This window comes from Cynoglossus semilaevis, chromosome 9, assembly GCF_000523025.1.
Source record: "Cynoglossus semilaevis isolate Cse_v1.0 chromosome 9, Cse_v1.0, whole genome shotgun sequence".
Classification (NCBI taxonomy): domain Eukaryota; kingdom Metazoa; phylum Chordata; class Actinopteri; order Pleuronectiformes; family Cynoglossidae; genus Cynoglossus; species Cynoglossus semilaevis.
In genome coordinates, this window is record NC_024315.1 from 6,507,476 (window position 1) to 6,520,136 (window position 12,661).

General features: G+C 37.6%; 1 protein-coding gene across 9 annotated transcripts in view; it reads right to left on the bottom strand.

Annotated features, from left to right (window-relative positions):
- Positions 1-894: 894 nt before the first annotated feature.
- arfip1 (ADP-ribosylation factor interacting protein 1 (arfaptin 1)) overlaps positions 895-12,661 on the bottom strand; it is a 14,227-nt gene continuing 2,460 nt past the window's right edge. The window contains exons 1-12 of one of the 9 annotated variants that reach the window (XM_025058298.1): positions 11,937-12,206; positions 11,536-11,607; positions 10,424-10,480; positions 9,856-10,235; positions 7,149-7,250; positions 6,766-6,874; positions 6,160-6,261; positions 5,262-5,371; positions 4,817-5,038; positions 4,476-4,633; positions 3,217-3,391; positions 895-3,115 (exon numbers count right to left, since the gene is read on the bottom strand). In XM_025058298.1, the coding sequence (XP_024914066.1) occupies positions 2,954-3,115; positions 3,217-3,391; positions 4,476-4,633; positions 4,817-5,038; positions 5,262-5,371; positions 6,160-6,261; positions 6,766-6,874; positions 7,149-7,250; positions 9,856-10,235; positions 10,424-10,480; positions 11,536-11,593 (1,635 nt within the window). In that variant the 5' untranslated portion in view covers positions 11,594-11,607; positions 11,937-12,206 and the 3' untranslated portion in view covers positions 895-2,953. Of the gene's footprint in view, positions 3,116-3,216; positions 3,392-4,475; positions 4,634-4,816; positions 5,039-5,261; positions 5,372-6,159; positions 6,262-6,765; positions 6,875-7,148; positions 7,251-9,855; positions 10,236-10,395; positions 11,153-11,187; positions 11,608-11,936; positions 12,207-12,661 lie in introns of those variants that run through there. The other 8 variants (XM_017035277.2, XM_017035282.2, XM_008316799.3 and 5 more) reach the window with 8 other exon arrangements.

Here is a 12,661-nt window from a genome sequence, read left to right on the forward strand (position 1 = left end):
ATGGGTTTTCGGATCCTCTTTCATTTGGACGACTGCATGTGAGTGGTTTCCTTGCACCTCTGCGACACCAGGGTGACTGTCTTTGTGTTAAGATGAAACAAGACATTTAGGGACGTCATCATTACAATGTTTAGGAAACAACAAATGACTTTTTACCCTTTTGTCCCGGCCTTTGGTCGTGAAAACAGCAAAGTAATCAAGACATTATTAGGAAGATGAAAGTGTAATAAATAGTTCCAGCCCTTAATATAATGACTATTATAATAAAAAGTTGTATTTTATAGTAATGTTTAAATGGAAACATGATCTAAATATCTCTTTAATAAAATAATAAAAACAGTAATAAACAGTACAGGGAAAACATCAAATATTTTTCAAGTGCATTTGCAAGGGTATTTCAAACAGTGTTTCTGATCCTCCTTGTATTATTTCACAAGCTGATGTTGTTTACTTTCCACACAAGGTCAAAGTCATTAGCTCTCTGGAGAGCTGACCTGTTCAGTGGCCCAGATCAGGAACTGGTTATGACTGTTAACATCGCAACCTTTAACTTGACAGACAGGGGATCATCATGTGTGTTTTAGTTGTTTCTTCACAGTCAAAGCAAACAGGCTTACTTCAAAACAAACATGAGATAAAGGTTTTTTATTTATCTTTGTGTGCATCCTAAACAATACTTCTGAAGCCCTGTAATTTCATGTATGGTGACCCACAGACACAACAGATCAATGCTCTGGGATTTTCCTGGGATTAAACAGGTCCTTTCAGCTGTATATACGTGTGGGTGTGGTAGTTGTGTAGATTAAAACCTAAACCTGAAACACCTGTGCAGCTAGTACCTAAACTCACAGGACACACAGAGAAAAAGAATGAAAAACACAAAAAAAAAAACAGTTAAAGAAAAGAAGCTTTTATTTTCCCAAAGAGGAAACACCACATTCCAAAACCTTTAAACATTTGTAAATGTTTCATTCTTACAAAAGATAAAGACTACTACACAGTGCGAGCGTTCTATTATTCAGGCCTTTACAGCTGCATTGGTCACAGATTATATCCACAAAGATAAAATTCTACGAATATATAGCCATCTACTGTATTTCAGGGGAAAAGAGATCGTTGAATAAGGTTTACAAATCTGACAAATGAAGACAAAGTCACTATGTAAATTCTCCCAGAGAACGCCGTCCTCTTTGTAATATATACTTTATGGAGTCCAATAGTAGAAACCGTTAGCAGCTATAGCAACAGATGCTGGTCTTTTAAAATTACAAAAAAAAGAGTTTTCTTTGTATTTTGGTCTTAATCGTATATAACATGCGGTTTTTACAAGTCTCTGTAAATAGTATCAAATGCATAAATGTGCACATGTGCAATGTGGATAAATACCATTAACAACAGCATACTTTCTGAAGTTAATGTTTTTGTACTTTAAAAAACACAGCTGTCATCTTTGAGTGTTTAAACATGATATAGGTTTCATCTATATCCTTGGAGTGTGCTTTTTTTGTCCATTCTCTTTCATCAAGAGTTGGTCCTGGAAAAGCTGGTAGTGAATGGTGTTTATATAATAAAACCAGTAATAAGGAAGTATAACTAGTTTGTTAAGTCAAGGCACATTTAAATCACACAAGGCTGGTGCTTCATTTTCTTTTTGAATTTACGATGATCACCGATGTAAATGTCCAGTCATGTTCTAAAGCTAAAACAAAAGCTGGTAATATTGAAAAGACCGATCAATATTCCAGACTTTGACGTGTGTCCACTTATAATCACATGACACTCCTTCACTCTCTATGCAAAATAAACCGTTTAAATTTGCTGGGATCAAAAGGAGTGCTATTGTTTACAGGTTACAGGCAAGAACAACAACAACAACTTCCAGGATTTAAACAACGACCTCATTTCTTTGTGTTTGTTTAGTTGAGGAAAATGCCCTGAAAACAAACCCATCTGTGGGCTTTTGTAAAAGTTAAAAAGATTTAACACGAGACAACAGTCTTTCACTGCTGTCAAAGCCACCGACCCACACATACAGCCGGCGGCCTTGAATCTCAGTGTGCTTCAGTCACATGACCCAGGACACATTACAATACAAGTAGGAAAAGGTCACAATTGCAACAAAACATGATTTTTTTTCTTATTTCTTATTTAAATAAACCATTTGATAATTTGTATATAACAAGAGCCATATAATACCAAATATACCTGTCTGTGAAACCAAAAACCAGCAGCCAGTTAGCTTAGCCCTTATGCCAAGATTTAGCTAACTGGTTGTCTCTACCTACATTTCAAAATGTCCCATAAAACCATATTTTTTTTCCACTTTGGTTTTGTATTAGTAACATATAATTGTCTTTAAATAATATGCAGTTTAAGCCCACCCGACTCTGCCCGTTTCCCATTTTAAGTTTAGGCCATGCTAAACGTATCAGCTTTTAGCTTTGGTCATATAGACACTGAACTGTGCAGAATGTCAAACGAATTTGACTTTGCTAGAAAAAGTGGTTTTATTACATGTGCATATTTCAGACCTATGAATGTCATGCTGCCCCCATTTTTAACAACACATTTCAACTCTTTTATAAACACACGGTAGAATCTTTTTTTTTAATAATCTCAGATTGCTGGTGACTCTAATGTAAATTATGTGAATAAAAAATGGCAGCCCTGGCAGAGGCAGCACTTTTACCGTGCTGAGATACAACATTCATACGCTGACATAGAAAACTATGATTTTTTTAAAATGTGTGTTATTTTTCTTCAAATGGTATAAAAATGTTTGTCCTTGGATATGAAATATATGCTCAGGTGGAAATATTTTTTTATATATCAAGTTATCAACAGATTGTAGATTTGATTGTAAGAGATACAATTTAGAGATTCTGAAAGACAATGAAGTGTGGAGTGGAAAAGAGATGTTTAGAAGTTTTGTCAAAACTTATAACGGAGCCTCTCAGGTTGAGTGCTCTTCTAGCCAAGATGGATTGTCCCCACCTGGGACTTTCAACTTGATGTGGAACTGCTTGAGTGTCTCTTCCAGTTGCTGTTGGTTCCCTGCAAAGTATGCAGATATGGCATTGTGGAACAGACCCAGTTGATTATGCAGTACCTTCACCTGTTTGTAAGCAGGAAAAAAAAAACAAAGGATATAATGAGCCAATTAAACTTTACTGCTGATATGTTGGAGCAGCTGTGGGGAGAAGAAAGACTGCTGACCTTGTTCTCTTCCAGGAGTTTAAGTTTGATTGCCACACTGTTCCTCATCCTCTCATACTTCTCGCGGTGAATCTGGAACATCTGCTGGCACTGCTCGATCTTAGGCAGAGTGGTGGAGTCGCGTGGTCCCAAATTCAACTCCTCCAGATCTGTGCGATACGCATCATACTCAACCCTGGGGATAAGACACAGTACGTTTCTACAGTATAGTAATCATGTGTGAAAAAGCCACAAGATGAAAGAATACAACAGCAGGACAACAAGAAACCACTTGGTGATAAACATCATGGACCACAGACCTCATGTTCTAAATGATAATAATAATAATTATGAAGAAAGGAAGGAAAGGAGCAAGGAAAATTAAATGCAGTAAATACATTAAATTTAAATAGGGTAAAAATAGAGAAATACAAAAGCACACTATACTGAATAATAATTTGTTTAGCAAATGACCAGGAAATCCCCGTGTTTTTTTGTTTTTTTTTAACCAGTGGACAACAGTCCCAGTAGGTGGCACTAATGCAACCCAGAAGTAGACAGAGCTGCTGTTAGGTTATCAAGATAAGTTCCCTTTGTTGAGTCTCACTGAGAACAGACTATTAAAAACATATTTAAAAAGAAAAACCCTTTTGTTTCATAGAAAGTGATTTGTGATGAGAACATAAGGATAACGTGTTCAAATTACCTGTTTATGTTGTATTAGTCTTACGGGTACAACATTGCCATGTTACCACAACAGTCAGTGATGGTGCTGAGTGATGATGTGTCTGTCCTAATGTGCATTTCTTCTACTGTAATACCCATTGCACTTCCCCTTTAAAATAACCATAAAACTGTAATTTTAGAATCTTATGACTTTGTGATAAATTATATTTTTATATATATAAAAAATGTAAACAGGTGTTGCACACTTCCCCTTTAAAATAACCATAAAAACTGTAATTTTAGAATCTTATGACTGATCCAAAACATGAGAAATTAATAAAACAAATATTTAAAAAAAGCTATCCTGCATCATAATTTTTTTAGATAAAGGCAAAATCAAATAATAAAAGCATGTATTGTACATTAGACTACACAAAATAACGCTATTTAAAAAACAAAAAGAAATGCATGGGTTTAATTGGACATAAGGAAAACCAAATTGTCAGACATATTTCTACCGTGCACGAGGTCCAACAATAATTATGTCCAGCAGATTTTAAATTGTTCTGACCAAGAAAAGTTAGAGAAAAAAAAAAGTGTGTGCTGCAGCTCACCTGGCCAGTTCATATTGTTTGATATTAATCATGGTGTCTTCGATTGTTTTGTCTACCAGCGTGTCCACGCTGGAGATGAAGAAATTGATGGCACCCAGCAGGGTCTCCCCATTTCTGGACAAAAGTTTTTGTGTCTCCGCATTGTAGCCAAACTCCTCCTGAAGAACATCAACACAATCAAGTCTTAGAACATAACTGCTAATTAAACGCTGTCCACGCACCCTAATGCAAAGTGAAGTGTCAGCTATGATATACTGTAAGAGATGTTACTGGACAGATGATTCTCAACTGGCCTTAAAGTCTCCTTCAGATCTGTGTCAAAGTGCAGTAAATGGACTTACATGAAGTTCTGGTGATTTGAGGCCGAGGTCAGCAAAGGCGTCACCCAGCTGCCTCTGTGTTTTAATCATCTGGGCCAGCTGATTGGCCAGCGTCAGAGCCAGCTTCAACACATTCTGGTACTTTCTCTTGTTGTCACGCAGGACATCAATTTGAGCCTCTAACTCCAGGTCAACCGTCCTCGAGCCGCGTCCCATCTTTTCTGACAGGATCTGTCTGGTACACTGTGAAATACATAAAATATAACGTGTATTTTGCTTTTATTTTTTTTCTCTAGCGATATATCGCAATGTATCGTATTGTTGGCCATGTATCGTGATACGCATCGTAACGGCAGATTATTGCCCATACATACCTCTACTAAATAACGACCAAAATTAGGAAAATATGAATGAGACACGCATACTCAAACAATATTAAAAAACCATCGGCGAAAAGGATATTTACTTTGTAAGTGTTGATGCTCCACTTTCTGACAAGGTCCAGTTTTTCCATGGCTGGATTCCTGATGTCATCAGAAGGGACCACAGCTCCACTCTGCTGTGCTGGCATTGTTCCTGGATAATTGAATATTTTCCACTTAATACATGAAAATTTCAAGTGCAAGAAAAATCAATTCTTGAAATTATAATGCCACATGGACACTTGCATTAATACAACACAACCATTAAAGCCATTAGAAGAAGCTGGTGAAGTTCATATGAGCCTTTAACACCGTGATGATTAGTGCTTCATTGTATTACACTGAGGAAGTGATGGCAGATGTGGAGTCCCAAACTTAATTGATTTTCTATATTTAGTTTTTTAAAATTGATATAATAAGACTAAACGCATGTCACCTTGAAGCTAATGATGACATCGTTTTGGTAATAAGACTTCACTATTATTATTGTTGTTATTGTTATTATTATTATGATTGTGGTTGTGGTTGGAATTACCGTCTTAATTGTGTTAATTAATTTACTGTGATTAGTCTCTTACAACCGTAATTAGTATTATTTCTATTCATTATTAATATTTCTGTTAAATTGTATTGGGGCTCCACAGTGTTCACAGCTTTTGCAGGGATAAAGAGTACAAGCAGGAAAACCCACTGTAAATAAAAATGATTTTCTTTCCAAGCTCACCCAGAGTGTTAAAATTTAAAAAACAAAACAGTGTCACACTGAGAGAACACTTGTAATTAATTGAACACCCTAAGTTAATGCTCCCAAGGAAAACATGAATCGAGTCAATAAAACAGAAAGGAGACGTAGACAGTGTCATTCTGAGGGACAGGGTAAAGCAGAGATGTTTGTTATGTTAGTGTGCGAATGTTGATTCAGCATTAACTTTTAAACGGTACCTCTATCAGCATGACATTCGCTGAAAGAGCGTGCCAGGCGACTAGCAACAGCCGTGCTAGGAGCTACAGCGAACACAGGAGATGTGGGCAGGCTGGCTGACCCTGAGAGATATTTACAATTATGATGGAGAGAAAGGTCAACTTCTTCGCCTGCACAAGCATAAAGGGGAAATACGTCTCTCTTCCCCATGTTCAAGATGAATATTTTAATGAGCCTCACTTAGCACAAATAGCCTGGTAAATAGCCATGGCAACATTGCAGGAAAGTGTCAACAGCAGCTTGTTGCTCTACGGGGAGATTTTTATTTGCATATTTATAAAGGTACTCTGATGAAAAGGATAACGCTACAACCTGGAGATCAGAGGAAACATTCAACTCAATGGATGTCCACCTTTACAAATTCAAATAACAACCTCTTTTATTTTCCCAGTGATGTTAAACCACACATGGAGGCACTGGGGTTTGGTTGAGCCAAACCCCACCTGAACATTTAATGGTGGCAGTCCCTAATATCAGGAAGTATACAATTTAAAATACTCCCACATGCATTGGTCTGTAAAACATTGTACTGGGACGTCCCTAATATACATCAAGTACATATTTACCTTTGTATGGTCCTGATTCAAAGACGCCTTCTGTTGTTGGAGAAAAAGCATTTGGGGAGACACAGGATTCTGGGACGTTGATGGTCATGGGACCACTGGTGTAGGAGTCCTATGGAAAAAATAAAAAGATCGTATCACCTTTGATGTTTACTAGTAGTCGCAGCAAGTACAACATCAAACCAGAAATGAAAAGAGCAGAAAAAACACTTAAAAATGTCTTTGTATAAAATATTACTTTAACATTTACATAATGATGTATATCCAGTTGTTTGTACTTTGACCAGTACAAACAAGTAGCACAGTTGTAAAGACATTATGTGACCTTAAAGACTGGGTTTACTTTTACTACCGCAACTTTTTCATGCCTCTGAATTAGCTCTTACCCTCTGGAACACTGTCTCTGGGCTCTGATCCAAGTCTCCATTACTTGTGACTGTAATCTCAGCGGCTGAGCTTCTGTGGGATTCCTCAGCCATTGTGCTTTTCTATGAAGAATGAAATAAAACAGATTATTGCTCATTTCTATTCCTTAAATTCAACTGGCTCTCTCCATTATGAAAAAAAAAGCCCTGAGATTCACTCCTCTGACACCACAGCGGTAGACTGCCACCTTGTGGACAATGTCCAAAAAGGAGCTATTGGGCAACGTCATTGAAACTTTAGTGCTCTGTAAAAGCATGTGGAGATAATGCAGCAGCCATAAAGTGAAGCCACCCAATCATGATTGTCTTTTGATCTTTTCAGTGAAATGCAGATTCGTGTCAGTGTCTGTCGGAGTCTTTCCCTTACAGTCAAAGTCAATGAGCCGTCAACTGTGTCAGAAAACTTCAGAAAATTCATGTTCATACACAGTTTTGGAACGTATCCACAGTATAAATCAACTCTGTCAATAATATAAAGATAATTTTTATATTATTTACTGTCCCTAGAGTTTTCAACAAGAATGTTCTCTGTTTATTGTCAAATGTTATTGTCATTGAACAGTACAGAAAATAATTCAATTCAGTGCACTGCACAAATTAAAGACAACATTGAAATTGAATTAAATTTGCCTTGTCACGCTACTAAAATAGCCAGCAATAGGTCTGTGGCCCTTATTTTGGGAACCACAGACCATCACCAAGTCTGTCTGTCTGACACATAACAGGAGATGAGGAGGAACTACACAGTGACCTCTTCTTAACAGAAATACTGTAACACTAGGTAACCTGAGTCAGCTGTCAACATCTGCAATATTATTCAGTCACTTTTAACTACTCTGCAACATTCTAATAATAATTCTGGATTAAAATTAGATGTGATGAATGACCTAATCTTCACACGACAGAGGCCACCGGTTGTGGCATAAATACTTAAAGGCCATATGAAGCCTGCATGTTGGTAACAATCGCTGGACCTGCACCACCAGGCAGGTCTAACCACCTAACACTGGCTCCACCCCCCCACCCCACCCCCCAGAGTGTCCTCTGACACCAGGTTTAAAAAGCCTGTCTGCAGTGGCCTGTCTCCAATTACAATCAGTGAATGGTGTAAACAAATAAAAAGTGTAACAACATTTGTTCCTTGCTTTTCTACTAATATCTTCAGCATAAAAAAAAAATCATAGAAAACATTCAACATCGCATGCAAAGGTGAATAGAGGGTCTCTGAGCCCAGAATGATTCCACCTACCATCAGTAAACATGTGTCAGCTTAATGGAGCAGGTAAGCAGCAAAGTAGCTCTGAGTTAATCAGGTGGATGTCGAGGCAAGGAATGGCATGTCATAGTTTGCCATTCCCTGCAGTTTAGTATCCAGGAGACAAGCAGCCCCAGGGAGGGAGCGATAACAACAATGAACTAATTGTGCAATTTGCTGCGTCAGCAAGAGAGGAAAGAAATATATATGTTCACCCCAAATATAATAGGAAAGTATAACATTTTGAAATACCAAAGCTACATACACCAGACATAAATATTATTGATAAACTTAAAAACCAAATGGGAAGAAACTTAATAATATAAATTACTATTCCACATTTACAGTACTTCGTGTTCAGTGCAGAGAAAGCCGACGGCCCAAAATCTCACACAATAATATGAAGAGAATCCATGGCCTCAGAACAATGCGACTGATAGCATGTAAAATCTACAGACATGACTTGCAATCAGGAAAAACAATGTCATGGAACAGGTATTTGCATCATGTGCAACAGCCTGTACTTACAACCCACACATTGTCAGTGTCAGTGTCAAAACATATCCGCACACATGGCACAAGTGTTACCTTATGACACAGACAAAATCAATGAGTATTTTAACAGGAAGACATTATTGAGCATTAACCATTTTTCTCTAAACCAACCACTGACCATGAGAATCCCTTCAAGAGTACTTCAACTACGAATAGCTCTATGCAGCACAACGAAGCACTAAATTTAATTATTTAAAACAACAGGGCGATCCCGTGAATAAATACCTGTTAGTCCCTAAGGTCTGATACAGAAATGACAGAGGGTTAGACTAAAAAGGCAGCAGTGATGAAGTCATTATAACATAATACAGAATGTCCCATGTTTCCAGCCCTGGAGTGGAATCCATGGCAAAAATAATTGAGGTCTCGAGAGCACAGAAAGGCTTTATGCGTGTTTAAATGGTGCACCAAGAGAAGGGCTTTGTCAGTGTAATGAATGTAAAGAATGTAAAATAACTATCATGTTTATACAACATAGTATACATAAATCAGTACACACAAATCAGAGGACGGAGAAAAGAGGACGGTGAATTTGCAGCATCACCAGCAAGACAACCACCCGAAGCAGCAAAGCCACACCGCTACAGTATTTCTCTTAGTATTTCCAAAAAGGCTGTGATCGAGAAAAAACAAAAGAGAACAGCTACATCATAGGTTTACACAGTTGATTGTAACATATGAGTTATCAGAACACAAACTAAAAGTTATAATTTCATTATGCAGGAAACAAACGGCCGCCACCAAAGCAAAACTGTATGGAAACAACAGCGTAACACCTGCACAGCAAGGAAGTTGAAGGAGACTGGCAAGAAGGCTGGCACGTAGGGTTTGAATCATCAAAATGAGGGTTAATATCACCTTTGTTTCCATGTGAGAATCTCCACCTTCCTCTGGGGTTTCAGCTGCTTCAACATGATTTGTCACATGTGCCCCTTGGTCTACGCTGCCAGATGCCGGAGCAGCATCGACATCCCTGAATGATCCTACACTCTCATTCTGAATGTCCTCCTCCTTTTCGCCATCCTTCACACCCTTTTCCGCTTTTTCTTCACCGCTGTTTATATCAATCTCATACATTTCCTCGTCTGAGCAGTAATTTGTCCTACTGTTGTCTACACTCTCCTGTTTCAGACCCTCACTCAAACTCTCTTCTGCTTTGTCAGACTCCTCACACTCCCTCTGAGGGTCCTCGGGTGAGGTCCTCCCCGATTCAGCTTCAAGACTAACTTGAGACATACCTGGAAACAAACAGAATGTAGATGGTATGAGACGGTCCAATCACACTGAATGACTGCTTTAAGTGCACCTCAAACTCGGTTGTTTACAAAAGGTGCATCAGGGCATTCAACTGGGAACGATTTTATAATTTAAAAAATATATATATAATAAATATAATACCAAGGGTGCCAGTCAGCCGTAGACTTACATCCTGCCTTGCACTCGTGGACACCTGTATGGTTCAGGTATGAACTGAAGTTGAGGCCTCCATAAAGAGATGAGACAGTGGATTTTAAGTGGCTTGGTGAAAAGGAAATGTTTCCACACATTATGTAAATTATTATTACGTTTTATATTATTATTATTATTATTATTATTATGCAGGTTATCAACTGAGTTATAGAGCATTGATAAGTAATTGGGTGAGGGAATTATTGCCTGTACAATACAATTTTCAATCTGATTAATTTTGAAAATTAAAAAATGCAATTAATGAACACAACTCACAGCCTTCTCCTTCACAATTATCTGCGGAATAGCTTCAAAATATCTGCAGAATATAAATGCACCTAACAACCAGATTTGAATTAGCATTTTAGTACAGGGAAACACTTTGTGTCATGTTATTCATTCATTACCATATACTTCCTGTAACCTAAAATGATAAGAAGAATTTATTTTATGAATCGCCAGATTTATCTGGATACTTCCTGCACACAATTCCATAAAGATAAGAAATAAAATAAAACGTAAATGTGTCTACTAATTAATTTTAGAGATGTATTTTTGTCTTTTTGTCCCAGTATGAATCCTGCACCTGCGTAGGAGGTCTTCTCTATTCTCGTGACATTGCAATATTGAATGACTAAGTTTTCACATTAGCACAGTAAATCATCATTTTATAAACTTTTTTTTTGTGTGTGTGTTGTGATGATAACTTTTAAACTTTTGTGTGTGTGTTGTGATGATAACTTTGAGAATATTAGGTGTTCTTTTGCATGCAATGAAGGTGTGATGTGGTTGGGAGATTTCAATCACAACATGTGACTTCTACCATTAATAGACTATGTCTGGAATACTATACATGCTTTAAAATGAATTTGTAATTTGCAAAATATCTGCAAAACATATTTAGATTCTGCTCCATTCTACACGTAACAAGTCAATGTCTTACTGACCTGGATAACACTAATTGTTTTGAGCAAGGTGTGCATTTCACTTCTATACAATGTTGGTGTGCAGTTTCACATGTCATGTTGGTCAAAAAATAAAATTCAGGTTGTTAACGTAAGTGCAAAAACTTGTTGGTTCCACTCTCACCAGAAACGGAGCTGTCGTTGAGTAACGTTAGGTGTAATACCTGTTGCGGCGCAGTCATGTGACCAAATGGCTCTGCGAAAGATGCCAACATTACAATGGGATCACTGGTCACATAATTGAGTGTTATGACGTGTCACACAACGTCTGAGGAGTCGCAACTCCACTAACCCAACGGTGGCTTGTTCGCAACGTTGTATTAGCACAACATTTTGAGTTCACACAAATGCAACAACGCCGCTGTTAGCTTACATTGCTGTAGCTTGACTTGACCAGACAGCGCAACGAACAAAGTGAGGAAGTTCACTTAACAGAAAATAACAACAGCTGAAACACGTTAGAAAATAAACACCGAGTTAAAACAACAAGGATACAAACACGGAGAACAAAACTTTAACTGTTACCTATATGTAACTGTGAGCCGTTAGCCGTTGTCGTATTTCACCGGGATTGTCGTCGGTGTCCTGCTGCACAGGATGATTTCCTTAAACTAGTTTTGTTTTTAGTGCAAGCGTGGCACAGATGTGTCCAAACTTATCACCAGTGGGCCTTCGTTCCACAGAAGCTCACCGGGCTCGCCGTACGTGAACCCCGGAAGACTGATACTCAGTACAAAAGGGCCCACTGCTGTCATCTGGAGCAAATCTCACATTTTACTGCACGCGCGCCCCCCCTATTGTTAAAATACACTTGTTACACTTTTGTACCTTTTTTTTTTTTTTTTTTAAATAAAACAGTAAATATATTATTAAACAAATTGTGCTCATGGTTAAATAAGTGCAACAATTATAACTAGTTTTGCTGTCATCTTGGAGTAAGCCTCCAAATGAGTGGTTTTCAACTGGGGATCCGTAGGCATTGTTGTAGGAATGTTTGGGTTATTTTAGTAATAAGAAATCGACCCCCGTTTATTGTTTCCTGTATACGTTTAAAGTAAAGCGAGAATATATGATATATGTATATCATTTGATTATCTTAGTGTTGGATGCAAAAAAGACCCAAGATGTATATGTACATGACACTAAGCCCTCAATCCCTTGGGAAACAACCAATTATCATTAAAGAGGTTTTTATTTTACAAAAAACATGAACGACTATAAAAAATATTAGGAAAATTGCATCGTAAGTT